Source organism: Pelophylax lessonae, assembly GCF_965119305.1.
Source record: "Pelophylax lessonae genome assembly, chromosome: 4".
Classification (NCBI taxonomy): domain Eukaryota; kingdom Metazoa; phylum Chordata; class Amphibia; order Anura; family Ranidae; genus Pelophylax; species Pelophylax lessonae.
In genome coordinates this window covers 73198565-73223200 of record NC_138771.1, presented here as the reverse complement: position 1 = coordinate 73223200, position 24636 = coordinate 73198565, and the positions used below count along the sequence as shown (strand labels likewise).

The 24636-nt window shown below is 43.1% G+C and overlaps 1 protein-coding gene across 1 annotated transcript in view; it reads left to right on the top strand.

Moving 5' to 3' along the window:
- ELL3 (elongation factor for RNA polymerase II 3) overlaps positions 1-24636 on the top strand; it is a 202455-nt gene that overhangs the window by 46576 nt on the left and 131243 nt on the right. Inside the window, exon 2 of the mRNA XM_082256956.1 lies at positions 9467-9520. Coding sequence (XP_082113082.1) covers positions 9467-9520 — 54 coding nt within the window. The remainder of the gene's footprint in view (positions 1-9466; positions 9521-24636) is intronic.

Genomic DNA, 24636 nt, shown 5'->3' with positions numbered 1-24636 from the left:
ACAAGTGAACTGGATAGGAGGAGTGGTGGGGGAAGTATACAGATGAACCAATCTCCTCCATTTTCCTCCTGCAGCAACAGGAGTAAAAAGGAGGACAGTGATTTCTCTACATGCTGCCCCCGCCGCCCCTCCTCTTCAGGTGAACAGGGGAGCCATACGGGCCCCCTGGAGAATGGGGCCCGGTTGCAATTGCAACCCCTGCAACCCCTGTAGTTACGCCCCTGTGAGGTTGAATAAAGACAATAGTCCATCCAGTTCAAACTGTTTAGGTGTGTGTGGCCGTAATCATCTCTCATACCCCTGAATGTTCTGATTCTTGAGATGTAATGTCCAAGAGTCTTTTGAAAGTAGCCATACTTCCCGCAGAAACTACCTCTTGTGGTAGAGAATTCTACAATCTTGTAGCCCTAACAGTAAAGAACCCCCTGCGTTGCCTGAGGTTAAAACGCTTCTCCTCTAATCGCATTGTATGTCCTCACGCCCTCATGCAATCCTTGCAACTGAATAGCTTTTTTTCTATGCTGAGATCACCATTGAGGTATTTGTAAATTGCTATCATGTCCCCTCTCAGGCGTCTCTTTTTCAGGGAGAATAAATTAAGGGATTGTAGACGCTCTTCATAATTAAGGTCCTCCAATCCCCTAATTAGTTTAGTTGCCCTTCTCTGGACTCTCTCCAGCTCCAACACATCCCTCCTGAGGACTGGCGACCAGAACTGGACAGAATACTCCAGATGCGGTCGGACTAGAGTTTTTATAAAGTGGTAACATGTAAATACTTACTTACAAAAGTCCTTAGGATTTTATCTAATAACATTATAAATATTCATAAAAATAGTAAAAATTTTCAATTACTGCCTACAAGTGAAATTTTTCAAATATTTAGCAAAATTAATCAAATATTTGGTTTCTTGACCTGCTTTTTCTTTGTTCTGGTATAGTGTTTCTCAATCTTTTTTTTTTTTTTTCAGTCACTGCACCATTTCAAAGTATGCAAAGTCTTGAGACACCCCGCCTAATAATGTAAAAAAAATCGAAATGTTACTTATCAATGGGAAGCCTGAGCCTGGGAAAATGCACACAACTGCTTTGATGAAAATACGTTTGCATCAGAAGCCTCCCTTCACATTACAGGTCCTCTCATCACATTAGAGGCCCTCCATTACTTCAAAGCTCCTGTTCACATCAGAGCTCCCCATCAAATCAGTGTCCTCTCATGACAAGGTCCCCCTATAATGGAGTTCCTCCATTACATCAGAGTCTTCCCATCACTATGGGCCCTCCAATCACACAGTTCCCCAATCGCAAAGTCCCCCAATGACATAAAACCCCCTTTTCACACAACCTTTTGGCTCCAGTAGCGATGCAGAGGGTGGGAGGTGGAGTAGGTCTTAAGGAGGCGGACTTCCGTCCTCTCCTTAAAACTTGGGGGTGGCTCTGCATGCCACCTGCACTGGATCAGCATCATGTGTTGCCATGGTGCAGGTCAGCCAGCCGCTAACACCAAAGCAACAAATGCTACTGTTCTCCCTGCCATAGAGAACCATTGGCAGTTATGGTGCTGGCAGCCAGCCAGTGCCATCTTAAGAGCATTAAAAGGCCCCCGGGCAATGCAGTGCACTGGGGCCCCACCTACACAATCACCCATGAGAATAAAAATGCAAATTATCCATAAAGCTATTATTTATTGCTACAGCAGTGCCAGGCTAATGACAGCTTCCAAGTTCGGGGGCTGGGTCCGGTGAACACACACGGACGGGAGTCAGACTCGACTGTCCTGTGTGTGCCTGTTCCTGTGGAGGCAGAGAGGCATTCCTGCAGTTGTGGGCTCCCCCTCCATGGCCCAGGTAGCCTGACAGCAGCGCAGGGCCGAAAGGAGCTTGCCACCTGCTAAGTTTGGCGGCGGGATGCACATGGGAATCGGGAATAATGCTTGGCTGGCGCTGGGTCCGTGGGCAGGTGGGGCCCCCCCGGACAACTGCCCAGCATGCCCATTCGGTAAGATGGCCCTGCAGCCAGCCCAACCCTGCGCCATGTCAAATCATGGCACTGATAAAGGGCAAACTGGGTGCTATGCTTGCTGCAAACCCAAATCCAAACAGAACTCCAATACTTTTCCAAGATATATAATTTACAGTGATACCGCACAAAGATAGTGATATTTTTTTTATTTGTACTAAGAGTTAAATTTTCATGAGAAGCTTTTATAGTATACTCCCCTTCTTTTAAGGTCCAAGAAGAAAGAGGTATACCCTTCAATTTGTCCAGTCTATGCCGCTCTACCTTTTCTAAGCAAGATGGCACTATGAACACATCAGCATTTTTGTTTATATAATATGTACAATATGTGACCAGATGAAAAAAATGTCTCTTTATATCATCTATTAAAGGTGTATGTGGGCACAGATGTCCTCAGAGAGCCTCCTGTAGCTTCTACCATGCCTCCCTTTTAAAAGCAATTGTCATCATTATATGACGCTCTCTGCATCAGGTTGTGTGAATCACTCATCTAATATAATAAAACATAGCTAAAGTTGAATTTATGATGCAATGTAATTAAATTAATAGCATATCTTAGCCAGACCTGGATTCACAGGAAGGCTAATCATGCCTGCTGTCAGGTAGGCAGAGATGAAGGGACATTGCTTTGTGAAGTTTGCATATGCTTCACTCTTTTTGGTTTACTTTTATACGTATAATAAAGTGGACCTTCATCCATGAAAAGCAATTCCTGCCATCTCCCTCTTAAACAGTTACAGTAAATACCTTATTTTAGTCTTGCAGAGTTACAGTTCTTGAATCCTCACCTAGGCGAGGATGACGTGGGTCCAACCATCCACTGCCTCCTGGGGAATATGTACATCACATCCCAGAAGGCAGTGTTTTAGCGTGAGATCCTGTGCATGCGCAGACACACCATAGTCAAAAAGACAGGTTCTATAGAATGACTGGTGTTTTTTAGAGGGGTACTTACCAGGGATTTGAAATTAGCTAGGCAGGGTGGTTGTATTTGAGTTTGCAATTTACAAGAAAATGAACTTTACGCTTTAGTACATAACCATGTACTAAAATTATTTAACCACTTTACCACCGGAGGATTTTGCTGTCTTACGTCTGGGCCACTTTTTGCGATTCGGCACTGTGCGAATTTAACTGACAATTGCGCGGTCGTGCGAGGTCATACCCAAACAAAATTTACGTCCTTTTTTTCCCACAAACAGAGCTTTCTTTTGGTGGTATTCGATCACCTGTGCAATTTTTACTTTTTGCGCTATAAACAAAAAAAGAGCATACATTTTGAAAAAATAACAATATTTTTCAAATTTTTTTATATGAAATTCCCCCCCAAAAAAATGTAAAAATCAAATTTTTTTAAAATTTTTGGCCAATTTGTTTTCTGCTACCTATGTTTGGTAAAAAAAAATCACAATAAACATATTTTGATTGGTTTGCGCAAAAGTTATTGCGTTTACTAACTAAGGGAAAGATTTCTGTAATTTTTGGTGGTTTTTTTTTAACGAGTAATGGCGGCGATCTGCGTTTTTTTTTTTTTTTTTGCGGGACTGCGACATTGCGGCAGGCAGATCGGACCCTTGACTGACATTTTTGACACTTTTGGGGGTACCAGTGACATTACTGCAGTAATCAGTGCTATATATATGCACTGTTACTGTAAAAATGACACTGGCAGGAAGGGGTTAATTTTATTGGAGAGGGAGGGGTTAATGTATGCCTGGTGCTTACTAACGTGTGGGGGGAGGTGACTGTGTGACACAAGGACAGATCGAGGGTTAAGCTATGCTGAACCCTGCCTGTCACTTAGGAGATCCGCCCGCTTGTGTTTACACAAGCAGGCGGATCTCCACACTCGATCCCCCGACGATCCTCCCCTGGCCCGACTCCCGCTGTGACTGAACACAGCGGGAGCGTGCCTCCGGTGGCGCGCGCGCCGCCGAGAAAGGGGAATGTCTGGTGACGTAGTACTACGTCGCCAGACGTTATCGAGCCCCTATGCCACAGTACTGCTCTAGTGAGCGGTCGGCAAGTGGTTAAAGCAGTTGTAAAGGTACATATTTTTTCTTTAAATAACAAACATAGTATACTTACCTGCTCTGTGCAATGGTATTGTTTGAAGCCCTAAACCTACTATTCTGGGGTCCCCCGCCAGCGCTCCAGGTTTCTCCTCTTCTGTTAATCAGAAGCTTTGTGCTTGCTATGGGGGTAGACATTTGGGCTTGAGCTCAAGCTGGGTTGTGTGCATCTATTGACTCGCACAGCGTGGCTCAGCCCTGCCCTTCCACCTTTGCTCATAGGATTTGAATGGCAGCAGTGGGGGCAAGTGGCTCCCACTCCTGCCTCCATGTCCTGTGAAGAAAGAGAGAGTGGAGAAGAGCTGCTGCTCTCGGGCGCAACGCTATTATCATCCAAAAAGAGTAGTTGATGCTTGAAACAGACTTCCAACAGGTAGTGAGTCATCAAACATGTGAAACAGTAAAACCTCGCGCTTATGGTGTAACTAGATAAATAAATAAATATATATAAATATAAAGTGTCCGTGCAATTGATAGCTGCTAGCTGCAAATTAAAGTGCATGTGCCTTTAAATGAATGTGAAACCAGTGTTGCAGCGCTGCTCATTATTTTCCAAATTAAATTAAATACTTAAATGTACAAAACATATAGGTTAGTGCAAATGCGCAAACATGTGCCAATACAGAATGTGCAAATCTCACAAAAATAATCAATGATTACCATTAGGGGGGAGAGCACCCACATTGATGTACACAGCGGAGCACAATCATCTATTTGCACTTTGATGGACATTATTATATGGACTTTTTTAATCCAACAGTCATATCATTTCAAGCATAAATGCATATGATTATTCATTGATTATTTTTGTGAGATTTGCACATTCTGTATTGGCACATGTTTGCAAATTTGCACTAACTTATATGTTTTGTACATTTAAGTATTTAATTTAATTTGGAAAATAATGAGCAGCGCTGCAACACTGGTTTCACAGTCATCAAACATGCTTGGGCAAACACAGATCTATACTCGAAAGCTAAAAGTAAAAAAAAAAAAATGGGGCACACATGACGGACCACTTGGTCTTTTTTCTGCCATTGTCACTCTTCTATGTTTTTATACTTGTAACCGTGAACATTTATCCAATATGAGTGTATAATTTATGATCTATTTTATCCAACAAAAAAGGAGTACATGTACCAACATACAATATCTTTGGCCACATTGAGACCTTTGAAGCAGTACTAATAAGTATTTTTTTTTTTCATTACTCTATTTTAGAACTTTGAGTAAATTTGTGTACAGTAGAACCACCAATCAATTATAATAAATAATCGGTTAGAGAAAATCAGCTGATAATTACAGAACTGGAGGATTCGGCATGGCTTGTTGTCTGAATCACCTCTTTCTTATCTGCCCATTATACAGGGAAGCAGAGCTAGAGTTGCTCAAGTAAACTTCCTGCTATACCTTTTGTGTACTTTGTAATTGGGACACAGCCTGCAATGTTTGAAGGATGCCTCGCTCATTGGCAAAGAATGCATTTATATAGAAGAATGAAGTTCATTTGAATCTTCTTTCCTTGAGGACATTGTGTAACTGTTCTATTTCCTTGAATAAATACAGCTGGCATCATAATTACCTCTTAAAAATACTAAATGACAAATAATGGATTAGGATGAAGAGGTATTGGTTTCTTGCTGTGCCGAAATCTGGAGAAGTGATCAAATGTACATTTAGCTATATTTTTAAAGCGGAGTTCCGGACGCAAAATCGTCACAATAGTTTTTGTGCCATCCGCTTCCTTAGTGTCACCTAAAAAACAATTGGATTTTCCCGATTTTTTTTTTTTTTACTTAACTTGTTTCAGAAGAAAATATACTTACCTTCCTTCCACTTCCTCCCTCTGCGGCCGCGGCCCGCGCCGTCACTTCCTGTCCTGCAATGGGTCCTGGGAGCTCTTACTCATCACTCCCAGGAGGCAATGGGCAGTGACGTAGGCGGCTGGCCGCTCCTCTCATCGCGTTATTTGCAAACAGGACATGACACGATGATAGGCGTCCCTATGGAAACCCTTACTATGCCGATCGCATAGTACTGGGCATGCGCGAGATTTCGCGCTGCATTCATCTGCCCCATCCAGCAAGAACCAGGAAGCAGGGCATACATTTTCATACTGCGGCTTCGGGTGACCACAACAAAGATGGCGGCGCTCAGCAAACTATTTCTAAAGTAAGATTTTATGATTGCAAATCACTTATTAAACTGTGTAAAACCGGATTAGCGGATGTATGAAGAGCGGTGGATCACTATTTGGGAAGTATTTAAAAAAAAAAAAAAAAAAATTATTGTGTGGCCGGAACTCCGCTTTAAGTACAATGGAAGTGGACGCAAAACCTTGAGTCTTGAATGGCCCTATAAAACTATAGTGTCAGTAGAAACTGTATAGAACAGGGGTCGCCAAACCTTCCAAACACATGGCCAGTTTACAGTCCATCAGACCATAGGGGGGGGGGGGGGGCAGTGGGAGTATAAAATGTTCCGGCATTAGTGAAAGTAAGCAATGCCTCAGGCTTGGTGTTCAGTGGGAGTAAAACCATTACATAGCAGCTGTGGTAAAAAAGAGGAGGAATAGTGCCCCATCATTGGTATTAGTTGGAGGAATAGTGCCCCATCATTGGTATTAGTTGGAGGAATAGTGCCCCATCATTGGTATTAGTTGGAGGAATAGTGCCCCATCATTGGTATTAGTTGGAGGAATAGTGCCCCATCATTGGTATTAGTTGGAGTAATAGTGCCCCATCATTGGTATTGGAAGAATAGTACTCCATCATTGGTATTAGTTGGAGGAATAGTGCCCCATCATTGGTATTAGTTGGAGGTATAGCGCCCGATCATAGGTATTAGTTGGAGGAATAGTGCCCCATCATTGGTATTAGTTGGAGGAATAGTGCCCCGTCACTGGTATTAGTTGGAGGAATAGTGCCCCATCATTGGTATTGGAAGAATAGTACTCCATCATTGGTATTAGTTAGAGGAATAGTGCCCCATCATTGGTATTGGAAGAATAGTACTCCATCATTGGTATTAGTTGAAGGTGTCCCAATCATAGGTATTAGTTAGAGGAATAGTGCGCGATCGTTGGTATTAGTTGGAGGAATAGTGCCCCATTTTTGGTATTAGTTGGAGGTATAGTGCCCCATCATTGGTATTAATTGAAGGAATAGTGCCCCATCATTGGTATTAGTTGGAGGTGTCCCAATCATAGGTATTAGTTAGAGGAATAGTGCGCGATCGTTGGTATTAGTTGGAGGAATAGTACCCCATTTTTTGGTATCAGTGGGAGGGAGGGTGCTCCATTGTTGGCATCAATGGCAGGAATCATGCCCCATTGTTGGTTTCCAGCAGTGGGAGGAATAGTGCCCCTAAGGGCTGGATAAAAGCAAGCAAAGGGCTACCCACAGGCTGAAGTTTGGAGACCACTGATATAGAACAACCATACTATCTGAAATAAAAATACACTGAGTAGATTTACTAAAACTGGCGCACTCAGAATCTGGTGCACCTTTTCATGGTAGCCAATCAATTTCTAACTTCAGCTTGTCTAGGTAAGCTTTGACAATAAAACCTGGAAGCTTATTGGTTTCTATGCAGAGCTGCACCAGATTTTGCACTCTCTAGTTTTAATAAATAACCCTCACTATGTTTTGCTTTAAAATTACAAATAATAGGGAACATGCCTACATAGGAAAATACTTTTTAAATTCTTTGTTGCTTCTCAGTGCTGCTGATTTCCTGCAACATTTGGCAACAGGGGGGCATGACTGTATAATGTATGTTGAAATGGCCACTTGTAAACTCCATTAGAAGCTAGTGTGACAGGGAAACAACGCAGGAGAACAATCGGGAGATGGTGACAGACCGTTGTCACCCTATAGCAGGAAGTGCCCGAACAAGGACCTTCATAGCTGAATCACCAGGGATTATTTTCATTAAAAGCTCCTGATTTAGAAATATTAAAATTTACATTTGACACACTCTATGAGGTTTCGGTGATTGGGTTTACACATGTAGCAGGTTTCTCAGGCATTGAGCCTGATGTGGGTCTGCCATTGTTACCGGTTACCGCTCCAGCCCATGTGAGCTGCGACCCTGGGTGTGAGAACTGAGACATGGACAACTCCGGCATCTTGGTTTTGTTGTTTTATTGGATTTAAGGGGATGGGAGAAGGGAATGGGTGGGATACTCTTTTAGGCTCAACTAAGTACAACTTGGGACTGTCTCAGCAAAAATGTCTGTTAACGCTGTCTTGACGCCAGCCGACGCTCACTGACGCTTAGTACACACTGTAACTTGAAAGAAGTGCTAGATCCTTGACTTGGAGTCCAGAAGATCCAGCACTGTAGAATAATGAGCTTCTGACGCTACTGTACTGCAGAGTCACTTACTACTTCCTCCAGCCTTGCACTGGCTTGAGGTAGATTTGCTGTGAATTCTTGTATGGCTGCAACTCTCAACTAAGACACTGTACACTGTCTCTTCAGGGCCCGAACTGCTGGTGCCCCCTTGTAACTCTTCAGGGTCCCCTGACTAACTACCCCTTCTGTCACTTCAGGGTCCTCAACCTAGGTACCCCCTTTCAGCTAGCTGAAGCCTGGATCCTAGAACCTCCTCTGGAGCGGTCCCCTCTACCACTTCAGGCAGACCCCCAGGGGCAATCCTCAGTACTCACGACCTGTGTAGGCTTTCCTGGGACTGAACCCCTCTCTCTCCCCGCTGGTTCTCGGCACACCGGATCCCCTCAGCTCAACTCTGCACTCTCTGGATTCTCAGGCAACACCCCGAGACATCCGCTTCCTCAAACAGGAGGAGAGACAGCCGTTCTCTCCCTCCTGGGACTCTGCTCCCGCCAAAGACACCAAACCACGCACTTCCCTCAAGCTTATACCCACTCCCAGAATCCCTTGCGGCATAATCTGCCTTCTGGGGTAGTTACAAGCCTGGATGTGTCCCCTGATTGGGTTTCCTCCACTGCCCTATGAGAAGCCTCTCACAGGAACCAGTGGGGAGACTCCCTCTCAGCAGGCACACCTGGAAGCCATGACACCCTGACAAAAAGAAATCATGGCCCTGCTGTTAGGCAGACAAGGCCCACTATACATTTGCCTAGAACCCACCTGTAGGGTGCTACACACATAAACTTCAGTTTCTAATTTGTAGTTTGCTTCTTCTTGTGATTACCTGTACTTGTGTAGCATTGTGTATGAATATGAACTAAGAGACCTAGATTAGTGACCCAGTTTGGATTTTAAGCAGTGTTATCTAGCAGGTCTGTCACATTTTTAGCCAAGAATCCACTCCCTGCTTTATTACATTTTTTTATTACCAGCATGCTGACAGTTTTATTAATAACTTCTGTCTTCTCTCTCATAAAGGGTTCAGGAGCTACATTGCCATCACCTGTGATCACTTTCCAGGGGAACCAGGGGGTAAGTAACCTGTATCAGGTTGTACTGATTTTATTAAATGTATATGTGCAAGAACCTAGACTGTCAATGTTGTATATCAGTGGTCTCCAAACTGTGGCCCGGGGGCCGGATGTGGCCTGTTGCTTGCTTTTTTCTGGCCCTTGGGACACTATTTCTTTTAATGACACCAATGAAGGGCACAATTCCTCCTAATGACACCATCGATGTGGCAGAGTTACTTCCAATGACACCAACATTGGGGCCCAATAACACCAATGATGGGGCACCATTTCCCCCAATGACACTAATGATGAGGCACAATTCTAACCAATGACACTAGTGATGGGGCACAGTTACTTCCAATGACACCAACACTGGGGCTCAATAACACCAATGATGGGGCACAATTCCAACCAATGACACTAGTGATGGGGCACAATTCTAACCAATGACACGTGATGGGGCACAGTTACTTCCAATGACACCAACATTGGGGATCAATAACACCAATGATGGGGCACAATTCTAACCAATGACACGTGATGGGGCACAGTTACTTCCAATGACACCAACATTGGGGCCCAATAACACCAATGACACCCTGCTAGTGTCATTAGTACAGTAACAGTGCATATTTTTTAGCACTGATTACTGTAGTAATGTCACTGGTCCCCCCAAAAGTGTCAAAAATGTCAGTTAAGGGTCCGATCTGTCCACCGCAATGTTGCAGTCCCACTAAAAAATGCTAATCGCTGCCATTACTAGTAAAAATAAATAAATAAATAAACAAACAAAAAGGACATAAATCTTTCCCCTAGTTTGTAGACGCAATAACTTTTGCGCAAACCAATAGGTCAATATACACCTATTGGTTATGATTATGTAGCAGAATACAAATTGGCCTAAAATCATGAAAAGATTAGATTTTTAAATTTTTTTAATTGGAAATGTTATATAGCAGAAAGTAAAAAATATATATTTTTTTTCAGAATTGTCGCTCTTTTTTTGTTTATAGCGCAAAAAAAAAAAAAATTGCAGAGGTGATCAAATACCACCAAAAGAAACCTCTATTTGTGGGGGAAAAAAGACATCAGTTTTATTAGGGTACAGTGTCGCACGACTGCGCAATTGTCAGTTAGAATAACGCAGTGTCGTATCGCAAAAAATGGCCTGGTCATTAAAGCAGAGTTCCACTCAAAAGTGGAACTTCAGCTTTAAGTGGTCCTGACCCCCTGACATGCCACATTTTGCATGTCCTTTTTTTTGGGGGGGGGGGAGCGGGTACCTAGGCGGCTCGGGCGGAAGTTCTCCTCTGCCCCTCCCACCCTGCAATCTTCTGGGACACATCAGAGGTCCCAGAAGATTGGCTGTCCTTTCAGCACACGCAGCGTGACTCGCGCATGCGCATTGCACACCCGGCTGTGACAGCTTGCGGCTTCACCCACACCAGAGATGCCGGCGCCACGGGGAGAAGATGGAGAGAACCGAGGATCGCTGGACCGTGGAACAGGTGAGTGTGTGCTTATTAAAAGTCAGCAGCTACACTTTTTGTAGCTGCTGGCTGTTAATAAACACGAAAACGTCTGGAACTCGGCTTTAAGGGGTAAAACCTTCCGGTCCAGAAGTGGTAAAGAAAGCACTTTACATTGAAATGCACTTAAATGTACCCTTCTCCATTAAGCTTAACATGTTGACCTATAAAAAAAAAAAAGTGGTATATAAGCACTTTCCAATTTACTTTTACCCCAGCTAATAATGACCTTTGGTTCAATCTAGTTCTTTGGGCTGGAACTGGAGCTTTGGGCAAGTTGACTCGTCTAGTAGGTGGCCTAAATGGCTTGCTGTGTCATGACTATTGATATTTATATATCTTCTAACTTGTAATTATTTTACACTTGTAATTACCAGTCAGTAAAATTACTAAAGATGAGCTTCCCTTTGGCTTGCTTGGTGAGTGTTTTTATTAAATTGGGTTTTAATAATCCCATAGCCAATGTTGTAACCCAGGCATTTGGTTTCCTCCAGCCCAATAGCGCATTTCTGTGGATTTAGGGTGAAGATGGCTTCAAGTAAAGCATCTATCCCGGGATTTTCTGACAGGCTCCTGCTGTGTACAATCACAGTGGAAGCCGGCCAGGGAGCGCACATGCGCGCGCCCTAAACCTTGAAGTAGGCAGTGACGGGCATTTTCTAAGCCAAAGGGCAGTGTCCTACATTGGAAGCAGAGATGTATAGTAACTAAGTAGAACTACTTCACTACTGTACTTAAGTACCGAAAGGCGGTATCTGTACTTTCCTATAGTAGAATTTTTTTCTCCTACTTCCACTTTTACTTCACTACATTTTTTAGATGATTTCAATACTTCTACTCCGATATATTTTTTTTTTTGTGCTGCATAGTTACTCGTTACAATTATAAAAATTACCACTGCCAGAACAGTAGATGGCAGGTTTCATGAAGCTCAAACCATGTGTATTATCAGCGCATACGAAAATAAATGCTACTGTATGTATAAATAAAAGCTGCATTTGAAATAATAAAAAACAATATAATGTTCAAACTTTTGACTTCTTTCTTTAATAACTACATAACACAGTACTTGTACTTTTACTTTCAGTACTTGAGTAGCAAAATTTTTTAAAAAACTACTTGCAATACTTAAGTACAAAAAATGTTGAATACTTTAGTACTTCTACTCAAGTCACTTTTTGATCGAGCACTTCTACTTTTACTCAAGTATGGGTTTCGAGTACTTTATACAACTCTGATTGGAAGGAGCCCTCTGGTGTTACAAATGCTGTTTTTTTTCCTAGATGTCACCAGCCGGAGGTATCTGCCAGTAACTCTGTGAAATCTAAGGTCATAATGTACTTTAGGCTGTACCCAGCAGTGTTAATTTCGTAGACGAAAATGTTTTCGTCGACTAAATTAACACAATTTTAGTCGACTAAAATACAACGAAAACAATTCAGATGACTAAAATACGACTAAAACTAAAATGGCATTTTAGTCATAAGACTAAAATACAACTAAAACTAAAACAATTCAGATGACTAAAATATGACTAAAACTAAAATGGCATTTTAGTTATAAGACTAAAATACGACTAAAACTAAAATGGCATTTTATTCATAAGACTATAACTAAAACTAAATTGAAAATTGACATCATCAAAATGAACACTCCTCTGCTGGCCATTTCTAAATCGGCAACACAATTCCATCCAGAGCATGTAATAATAGCACATTAAAGTTTAAACATGTATTGCACCACCGTATACGCATAAGTAAGGGGCATCTACTAAGCTGCTGAAAACTAAACAATTAAGAAAAAGGCTTTTCTTATGTTTTTTCCCTAATATTTAATGTTGGAAATATATTCAGGTAATATGTGCAATGACATTACAGCCAATGGCGTTTACAGTTTTTTGGGTTTTTTGTATTTTAAAGTTACACTTCGGTTTGTCAAAAAGCAATATTTCTGTTTGTTTATGAAACTTGGTTTTATTTATAAAGATGTTATATATCTCAATGGCTAAATCTGTGTCTGTAGTGTGTGTTCAAACCTTATAATAACATATTTCCTTGCAAAAAAAACAAAAACATATTATTCGATTTTTACTCCAGGAGTATACAATTCATTTGGAAATACTAGAGAAATGTTTAAATAATGCATTACAATTAACCTAAACCTATTCGATTTGTAGTTGACTAAAATGTATGAGATTTTAGTCGACTAAAATGTGACTAAAACTATAACAACTCAGATGACTAAAATACGACTAAAACTAAAATCACATTTCAGTCAAATAACTATAACTAAAATGAAATCGAAATTTGCTGCCAAAATTAACACTGGTACCCAGTCACTCAATGAGCTCATCAATTCTAGTCTAGGTATGGGACATGTGTCAAGTTTGGTTTCTGCATTGAGTTTCCAATGCTATCACATAGAAGGATTGTTAGCCCCCTTGTGATGGCAATAAAAAATAAAAACAAATAAAGTACTCACTGGGGGGAAGGAACCTCTGGGTGAGTCTAGGATGGAAAAGGACCTGGGGGTACTGGTGGACAACAGGCTTGGCAGTGGCATGCAATGCCAAGCCGCTGCAAGCAAAGCCAACAAAATACTGGGATGTATAAAAAAGGGGATTCACTCCAGAAATAAAGAGATTATTCTCCCGCTCTACAAGACTCTGGTCCGGCCACATCTGGAGTATGCTGTCCAGTTCTGGGCACCGGTCCTCAGGAAGGATGTGCTGGAACTGGAAAGAGTCCAGAGAAGGGCAACAAAAATAATTGGGGGAATGGAGGACATCAGCTATGAGGAAAGACTACAAGCACTGAACCTATTCTCTCTGGAGAAGAGACGCTTGAGGGGGGATATGATATCAATGTACAAATACTGTACTGGCGACCCTAGCATAAGGAACAAACTTTTTAGAGAAAGGCGATACAATAAGACACGGGGCCACTCACTAAAACTAGAGGAAAGGCGGTTTAACCTTAAAATACGTAAGGGGTTCTTCACTGTCATATCAGCAGGGAGCATCGATAATTTAAAAAAACTATTAGATGGGCACCTTAACCTCTTAAGCCCCGGAGGATTTGGCTGCTAAAAGACCAGGGGGTATTTTGCGATTCGGCACTGCGTGAATTTAACGGACAATTGCGCGGTCATGCGACGCTGTACCTAAACGAATTTGACGTCCTTTTTTTCCCACAAACAGAGCTTTCTTTTGGTGGTATTTGATCACCTGTGCGATTTTTTGATCACGCGCTATAAACAAAAAAAGAGCGTCAATTTTGCAAAAATAACAATATTTTTCACATTTTTTTATATGAAATTCCCCAAAAAAAAAAGTAAAAATCAAAATTTTTTAACATTTTCGGCCAATTTGTTTTATGCTACCTATGTTTGGTAAAAAAAAATTGCAAAAATTTTAAATGGTTGGCGCAAAAGTTATCGGGTTTACTAACAAAGGGAAAGATTTTTGTCATTTTTGTTGTTTTTTTTAACGCGTAATGGCGGCGATCTGCGATTTTTTTTTTTTTGCGGTACTGCGACATTGCGGCGGACAGAACGGACCCTTGACTGACATTTTTGACACTTTTGGGGTTACCAGTGACATTTCTACAGTAATCAGTGCTATACATATGCACTGTTACTGTAAAAATACACTGGCAGTGAAGGGGTTAACTTTATTTGAGAGGGAGGGGCTGTGTGTGTCCCTAGGGGCGTGATTCTAACTGTGATTGGCTGTGGCTTGAGGTGTAGGGACACTGATCAACGGTCCTACATAGTAGAACCGTATGATCAGGGTTTCTACACAGGGAGAACTGACAGGCAGCTTGTTAACACAAGCTGCCTGCCTTTCTCCCTCTCCCCCGACGATCGCAGAGTGACCGGCGGACATCTGGTCCGCCGGTCACACGCACGGGGGGGTCCGTGACCGCGCGGGAGCGCGCCGGCGGCGGCGCGCTGCTCGCTCCCCAGACCCTCCCAGGCTAGTGACGTTTATATACGTCACTTTGCCTGTGAGGGGCTGACCGCCGCAGTATATTTACATCTGTGACACAAGGGGGCGTGGTCTCCCGATGACGTCATCCGGCGGCCACGCCCCTAATGGCTATATAATAAGCTGCAGAGACCAGAGGCCGGCATAATCGCTGGAGACGTCGTCGGAGGAGGACCGGAGGAAGAAGGACAGCCGACAGCAGAAGACCGGAGAGGAGAAGACAAGAAGATTGGACAGCAGAAGGGCGGACAGCAGAAGACCCTCGGAGAGGAGAAGACAGCAGAAGACCCCCGGAGAGGAGAAGACAAGAAGGGCGGACAGCAAAAGAGCAGAAGACCCTCGGAGAGGAGAAGACAAGAAGGGCGGACAGCAAAAGAGCAGAAGACCCTCGGAGAGGAGAAGACAGCAGAAGACCCCCGGAGAGGACAAGAGCCGGATGAAGATTTTTAATAAATTTTCCAAAACGTCTCCTGTCGTTATTTCCATACACTGCATTTTATGGGGTGAATGAGTAGGGGTACAGTGTACCCCATACCCATTCACATAGGGAGGGGGTCCGGGATCTGGGGGGCCCCCTTGTTAAAGGGGGCTTCCAGATTCCGATGAGCCCCCTGCCCGCAGACCCCCACAACCACCGGCCAGGATTGTGGGGATGAGGCCCTTGTCCTCATCAACATGGGGGCAAGGTGCTTTGAGGTGCGGGGTGCAGAGCCCCCCCTGCCCCAAAGCACCCACACCCCCCCCATGTTGAGGGCGTGTGGCCTGGTATGATCCAGGGGGGGTGGGGCCGCTCGCTCGTCCCCTCCCCTTTCCTGGCATGCCGGTCTGCATGCTCGGATAAGGGTCTGGTATGGATTTTGGGGGGGACCCCACGCCGTTTTTTCGGCGTGGGGCTACCCTCAAATTCCATACCAGACCCGAAGGGCCTGGTTTGGAACCTGGGGGGGAACCCCACGCCGTTTTTTTCTTCATTTTGGCGTGGAGTTCCCCCTCAAGATTGTCACAGTGCAGGTCGCACCGCAAGTCGGATCACCCTGATCCGACCTGCGGTGTGACTTCCATTCAAATCAATAGGCTCCCATAGGGAACCATTGATTTTGAATGGAGGCAGAAAAAACGCTGCTAACAGCTACTGTGGCCAAACGTGCAATAACGCTAGTAGAAAAAGCTACTGAAAGCACGTTTTTACAGCTGCTGTTTCCCGGCGTTATGTAAACAGCTTTGGAGCACGTTTTTATGACGCCCTGTGTGCATGGAGCCTAAACTGATAACTGATAAAGTCTTTTAAATGAGAATTTTCGGTTTCATAGTTTTTTGCAATTTCACGGCTCAGGTTTAAGACTTGACAACCCCATATTTTAGATTTTACCAAAAAACTGGGTATATTATTGTTTTTATTTGTGCTAAAAATTCATTTTATTATTATTATACAGGATTTATATAGCGCCAACAGTTTGTGCAGCGCTTATTTTTAGTGTATTGTCCCTGAAAATATGAATTGATAAATAGCTGCACAAATATTGTGCAACATAAAAAATTGCAACTGCCATCATTTTATTCTCCGTGGTCTCTGCATTCAGAAAATATATACATTTTGGAGGGTTTAAAGTCATTTCTAGCTAAAAATGCCAAAAAATTTAAACAAATTGCCAAGTGGTTAAAGATTTTATTAGGGCTCCCTACAGGTCCATGAGAATACAATGGGAATGTGTAGTTAATGCATTGTCAATGAATCTCAAAGGCATTCAATTTTCCCATGGAAGAACATAAAGGCGTGCTTTCTTACGGCTGAATTTTACTTGCTTCTAAACCTCACATATATGTCCTCAAGCCCCACATAACAATAGACGTCTTCAGAAGTCTAGCCAATGACGAAACGCGTTAGGTGGAACGCACGTCGTGACATCACATGAGCTCGGTGGAACGCAAGCCGGAAGTGCCGCTCTCCACACTGTAGCTCACATGTGACGGCGTTTTATCCGATTTTCTCTTGTTTCTACTTGTTTTTATTTTACATTGGGACCTTGTTATGGATTATCTGGACTTTGTGCAATAAACATATCTGTTGATAAAACGGTACTGCACTATCTGGACCTTCCCTTTCTTTTACACATCCCTTATTGGAGGTGGATGACAGGAGGAGCGTTGCTGCAGGAAAAAGTTACCTATCTGGAGGGAACGCATCCCGGCCCTGGGGGGTCACCAAAGCTCTTATGGTCTTAGTGTCATAAGGCACATAGGACCCACGTAATCCGGTGAGTGTTTAAATTCATCTATCTTGTCACGGTGGAGCACGAGGAGGGATACCAGGGATAGAGTGGAAAACCTATCACGAAGCACCAAGCACTACTCGCTGTGCACTTTATTTTGAACTTTCATCACCAAGAAGTCACATTATTACAAACCTCTTGCACATGAGCTTATTTTTCACATGAACTTTAAGGAAATCTTATGAGAGTACTTAGATACCTTTTGCACTATATATGAATTTGCACCATTTTTTTTATATTTATATTTATTATCATATCTATTAATTATTGCAATCTTATTTAAGTACATTTATATATATTTTTTATATACCATCTGCATTAGACCATGGGGTTTATGCGCACTTTACATTTTTCTTAATATTGTAACTATATAAATTAAGCAAGCGCTATAGGTAATCCTATATCAGTGATGGCGAACCTTGGCACCCCAGATGTTTTGGAACTTCATTTCCCATGGTGCTCATGCACTCTGCAGTGTAGTTGAGCATCATGGGAAATGTAGTTCCAAAACATCTGGGGTGCCAAGGTTCACCATCACTGTCCTATATAAACAGATTACTTCACATTTGAGCACACGCACTTTACTATAGCAGCTGCAAACCACATTTATTTATTTGATCATTTATTTATAAGTTTTAGGTTTTCTCCTTTTGGCGCGGGAAATATACTTAGTATATTTTACTCCTCATTATTATTATTATACAGGATTTATATAGTGCCAACAGTTTACGCAGCCCTTTACTATATAAAAGGGAGACAATACAGTTACAATACAATAAAATATAAGAGGATTAAGAGGGCCCTGCTCAGAAAAGCTTACAATCTAATAGGGTGGGGCAGGTGTTACAAGAGGTTGTAACTGTGGGGAATGAGCTGATGGAAGAGGTAAAAGATTAGTTGGAGGAAAGATAGGCTTCCCTGAAGAGATGAGTTTTCAGGGATCGCTTGAAGGCAGTTAGAGAAGGAGATAGCTTGACAAGTTGAGGTAGAGAGTTCCAGAGGATGGGAGAGGCTCTGGAGAAATCCTGGAGACGAGCATGGGAGGAGGAGACAAGGGAGCTTGCGAGTAGGAGGTCTTTAGAGGAGCAGAGAGGATGGTTTGGGTGATATTCTTGGCACGTTCTCATTGCAGTGTGGTAATACACAATGCTATCTGTTTTGCTGCAGTTTTGAAATATCCAGATAAACTGGAATGAGACCAACAAACCTCAAACAATATGGACTTTCCCCAATGCAGTGCAGTGTGGTAGTAAACATGAGTGCTGTAAAAAAAAATAAAAAAAGACTTTTGTTTGCCTATGCATTATGCCCATGTTGCAAAACATATGAGAAAATGCTCTTTATGAACAAGCCCTAGGTTCACACTTGTGCGATGCGGGAACCAGCGCAGTTCCTGTGCGGGTTCCCAAATCGCATGTCACTCTCAGGCAGTTCACACTGCTTTCTGCAAACTACTGTGGGTGTCAATGTAAAATTAATGACACCCCCAAATCGGTTCGCAGTGCGAACCGTGAAATCGGACATGGATCAGATTGCATTGTTATGAACACCCATGCAATCCGATTCCAGTGCGGACCAAAAAAGGTTCCTGCACCATTTTGGGCCAAAAGCAATGCAAATTCAGCCATACAAACCGTATGGCTGAATTCGCATTGCACAAGACATTGGTCTGCACAGCAAAGCCGTGCGAATCACATGCGGTGTCTGGCATTGCATAGGTGTGAACCCAGCCTAAAGCATATTTTAACCCAAAAGCAAAAATGCTACATATTGCAGCTTATCAATCTTTCAATATAGTGACTGCATTAGTTTTCTCATTTCGTTTTTTTTTTCTTTTTCTCTTGATGATCTAGTCCAGTGGTCTCCAAACTGTGGCCCATGGACCGAATGTGGCCCTTTGCTTGCCTTTATCCAGCCCCATGGGCACTATTCTTTCCACTGACACCAACAAGGGGGCACCATTCCCCCCACTGACACAAACAATGGGACACCATTCTTTCCACTGACACCAACAAGGGGGCACCATTTCCCCCCAATGACACCAACAAGGGGGCACCATTCCCCCCACTGACATCAGCATTGGGATACCATTCATCCCACTGACACCAGCAATGGGACACCATTCCTCCCTCTGACACCAGCACGGGGACACCATTCCTCCCACTGACACCAGCAATGGGAAACCATTCCTCCCACTGACACCAGCAATGGGAAACCATTCCTCCCACTGACATCAGCAATGGGAAACCATTCCTCCCACTGACATCAGCAATGGGAAACCATTCCTCCCACTGACACCAGCAATGGGAAACCATTCCTCCCACTGACACCAGCAATGGGAAACCATTCCTCCCACTGACACCAGCAATGGGACACCATTCCTCCCTCTGACACAAGCAATGGGACACTGTTCCTCCAACTGACGTTTTTCCTATTTCCATTGGCCACTCCGGCCCCTCTAAAGTCTGAAGGACAGTAAACCAGCCCTTTGTTTAGAAAGTTTGGAGACCTCTGATCTAGCCAGTAAGTCTGTTGTTTTTAAACTTCCCCTAACAGACCAAGCTGTCTAGGAAAAATGACAGAGCTGGAGAAAACCTTTTACTACTGACAGGACTGCTTAAAATAGTCAGTTGTGTTTATTTACGTAAAAAAGTTATACCGTTTCTGTAACTGCTTATAAAGTGTTAGCTGGAGTTCAGCTTTAATTTGTTAGTCCAGTCCATATAAATCTAATAGTGTATATATTATACTAATGCCGGCCATAGACGGTTCAAATCTCAGCCAGGTCAGCAGTAACGGCTGAAATTCTAACTGTGCGTGGGCAGGCTGAATGTACCAAGCTAATTGATCAAATAACTTGGGTACAACCAGCCTGCTGGATTTACTTGCGATTATCACTAGCCGCTAGCAATAATCTTCTCCCGGTCGGGATGGCTTCCCCCACCGCCCCCCACTGGGAGAATACAATGTCTCGGCAGGGGGGATTCCCTTATCAGAATGGTCTGTGTTGATGATGGGGTGATTGGGCAAATTACTTTCTTGCAACCCGTGGTTGCAGGAAAGAAATTCACACTATTTATAGCCTGCCTAACACTCCTCCAGAATAACAATGTCTCTCTCCAGATTAACAATGCTACTGTCCAAGGGTGTCTCTGATGCTCTTTCATAGACACCCTAAAGCTGACCATACACTAGCAGATTTTCAAACAAATGTTTTTGAAAATATTCATCTAAAATTTCTTACTTTCTGATTACATTTTGATCACTTTAAACAATTTTTAGTTTAGATTAACCACTTACCGCATACTGACGTACCCATACGTCGGCAGACTTTGCGGGGGTATACCGGGGAGATGCCTCTAGCTAGAGGCATCATCCCGGTACCGTGGTTAACAGCCAACGGTCGGCTTTCCATCGGTAACGACCGATGCGGCTCGGGAGCCGCTCGATCGTTACCCGGGTGAGCGGGAGGGGACGTCCCCCCCCCTCCCGCCGCCTTCCGTGACTTTGCTCGGGGCTCCCATCCCGCCGGGAGCCCCGAGCACCCAGCCGGCACATCTGCCGGGTGGATGGAGTCCCGATCAATGCCAGTAATGGTTTTGATCGGGTCTCCGATGACGTAACACGGAGGCGGCGTCCATGGCGTCACTTCCGGGTTACTGTGCTGCAAAAAGCGGCAAATTTAAAAAACGGCTGTATGCAAAAACGCAGACCCTCGATCCCTCCATAAAGTGTACCTGTCACTGCATATTGGTGTCACAAGGGATGTTTACATTGCTTGTGACAGCAATAAAAGTGATCAGATTTTTTTTTTTTTTAAAAACCTGTAATAAAGTTAAAAAAAAAATAAAATAAATAAGAAAAAAAAAAAAAATTTAGCCGCCCCGTCAACGTTAGCTCGCGCACAAAAAAAAACGTATACGGAAGTCGAGCCGCGAATGAAATCGCTGTTCAAACCACACATGTGAGGTATTGCCGCGATTGCCAGAGCGTGGGCAATAATTTAAAAAAAAGAGCTACACTCTAACTCTAAACTGGTAACCGTTAAATAAATTTAAAGCGTCGCCGATTGAGATCTCTATTGACCGTAGTTTGTCGACATCCCACGGGGGGCGCAATTTTAAACCGTAACATGTTGGGTATCTATTTACTCGGCATGACATCATCTTTCACAATATACAAAAAAATGGGCTAACTTTACTGTTTAGTATTTTTTAAATGCAGTGAAATGTGATTTTTCAAAATGTTTCCAAAAAAATGGCGTTTTAAAGACCGCTGCGCAAATACCGCGTGACAAAAAATTTTGCAATGACCGACATTTTATTCTCCAGAGTCTTTCCAAAAAAAATATATATAATGTTTGGGGGTTCTAAGTAGTTTTCTAGGAAAAAATACTGATTTAAACTTGTGAACAAAAAGTGTCCGAAATAGGGCTGGGGCTTAAGTGGTTAAGTGTCGGTTCATACTACGTCGCTCCGACTTAGGGGGCGACCTGTGAAGTCGCGTGCAGTGCGACTTCGGCGCGACTTGCACAGACTTCATAAAATGAATGTCAATGCAAGTCGCCTCCAGGTCGCCCCGAAGTAGTACAGGACCCTTTTTCTAAGTCGGAGCGACTTGTGTCACTCCTATTAGAAACGGTCCTGTACTACACTATGGGACGTGACGGTGCACGAGTTTCCAGGCTGACCAAGTCGCCTTGCAAGTCGTAATAGTATGAACCAGCTCTAAATGTAATTTCCTAAACGAAAACCACCTTCATTGTTGGACTTTCATTCAAAAACAAAAATTCTGTCCTGCTACTTCAAATAACTCAAATCGCACCCCAGAGACACCGCATGTAATTTACACAGGAATGTGCTGCGATTCCTGTGCGAATTACATGTGGTGTCGCGCACTGCAGCAGTGTGAACCTAGGCTAAGGCCCTTTTCACAGTTATGCGACTCGTCCTGCGATTTGGGACTGCAAAGTCGCATTGCAAGTCATACTCCATGATTTCCAATGAGTACCGTTCATATCTGTACAATTTCATACATAATTGCATAGTTAGGTTGAAAAAAGACATCAGTCCATTCTGTTCAACCCATAATGTGTGTGTGTGTTTGCTGCTAACCATACATTGTATACCCCTTTATGTTGTGGTCTCTAAGGTGCCCATCTAATAGTTTTTTGAAACTATCGATGCTCCCTGCTGATACCACTGCTTGTGGAAGAGAATTCCACATCCTTACTGCTCTGACAGTAAAGAACCTTTATGCAGTTTAACCACTTTAACACTAGCCAATGTGCTGCTACATTAACCCCTCCCTCTCCAATAAAATTAACCCCTTCCCTGCCAGTGTCATTTTTACAGTAACAGTGCATATTTATAGCACTGATTACTGCAGTAATGTCACTGGTACCCCCAAAAGTGTCAAAAATGTCAGTCAAGGGTCCGATCTGTCCGCCGCAATGTCGCAGTCCCGCAAAAAAAATCGCAGATCGCCGCCATTACTCGTTAAAAAAAAAACACCAAAAATTACAGAAATCTTTCCCTTAGTTAGTAAATGCAATAACTTTTGCGCAAACCAATCAAAATACGCTTATTGCGATTTTTTTTACCAAACATGGGTAGCAGAAAACAAATTGGCCAAAAATTTAAAAACAAATTGGTTTTTACATCTTTTTTGGGGGGAATTTCATATAAAACAATGTTAAAAATATTGTTATTTTTTCAAAATAAACGCTCTTTTTTTGTTTATAGCGCAAAAAGTAAAAATCGCACAGGTGATCAAACACCACCAAAAGAAAGCTCTGTTTGTGGGAAAAAAAGGACGTAAATTTAGTTTGGGTACGGCGTCGCATGACCGCGCAATTTTCAGTTAAATTCGCACAGCGCGAATCGCAAAAAGTGGCCTGGACGCAAGACAGCAAAATGCTCCGGTGGTAAAGTGGTTAAGGTTAAACCGTTTTTCTTCTAGCTTTAGTGAGTGGCCCCGTGTCTCATTGAATTCCCTTACTCTGAAAAGTTTGTTCCTTATGCTAGGAACAAACTTTTCAGAGTAAGGGAACTTCAAGTCGCAACGACTTTTAAAGTAGTCCCTGCACTACTTTGGGCCAATTTTAATGCATTGTGAGGTCCAAAGATATAGACATTGCTTCAAGTCCAGTCAAAATCGTGGCAAAATCGTAGTAAAATCACGCGACCTTTAGGCTGCATTCACATGTCAGCTCTTGTACTTCTTTGGAGCGTATTGCGTCCCGCGATTTTGTTTGCGCGATGTTGCCGCGATTCGGCAGGCGGAAATCGCGGCAACATCGCTCGGCGTTTGGGGGGCTATTGCAAATCAACGGGCAACGCTAGGCGTCCCGCTATTTGCAATAAATCTCCGGATCGCGGGCGGAACCGCGGCGGTTCTGCCCGCGATCCATACGCTCACATGTGAATGGAGCCTTAGGTCGCATAAGTGTGAAAGGGGCCTAAAAGTGAAAGAAAATCCTGAATTTTGGGTGGTCACCAGAGCAGGAATACAGGGGAAATCTTCCAGTGGGGACACCTGGTGACAACCGGGGATTCCTTCATTTTGGGGAATTTCTTCTCGCTTACTTTTGAGAATGGGATAGGAGCTGAAGGGAAATCTCCCCATTGGGACACAGATGGCAAAATAAAAAGTGACGGGGTTATAAATGAGAAAAACATGTTTGCCTTTAATTATACTTTATAACTGCTATCATTTAAAATACAATTCATTTTGAATTAATGAATAGAGAGCTGCATTAATCTGTGCCTTTTATATCTGCCTGAAGTTCATAACCACCATAAGCTGAAATATTAGTTTTGGATGGATGGGCTCTATGGCCAGCAGTAGACGGGTATAGGGATCTCGCATGGTCTACACCGAATAGCCAATTACACTTCATCACCTCCTGTCAGCGCCTCCTCCAATCAGCCGTACACAACGTCCATGCTTATCATTGTGTTAAAAGTTCACTTGGACCAACATCAGCCTGAAGGGCCCAGGTGTCTGAACATATGATTGTTTTCTAGGGGGACGAGTTCTGAGAAAACTCCATGGTTGGTCAGGCTTGGTATATATAAACTAAACCCACACAGCCTGCGCCAAAGAGAGACACGGCTCATCAGTGCAGATGGAAGCAACGGTCCGTGTCCAATCTCATCTCTGCACTTCCTATTTTGTTAACTATGATAGAGCATTTTTCAAACTGTTCAGAGAAAGTGTTTTTATTTAAAGTCAGGGCCCATTTATACCGTTGCATGTAAATGTATGTGTTGCAGCACGCCAAAACACGCATGTTCAAATTCCCCTTAATAAGAACAATGGGGGAATTCAATAAAACTGCCGCAAC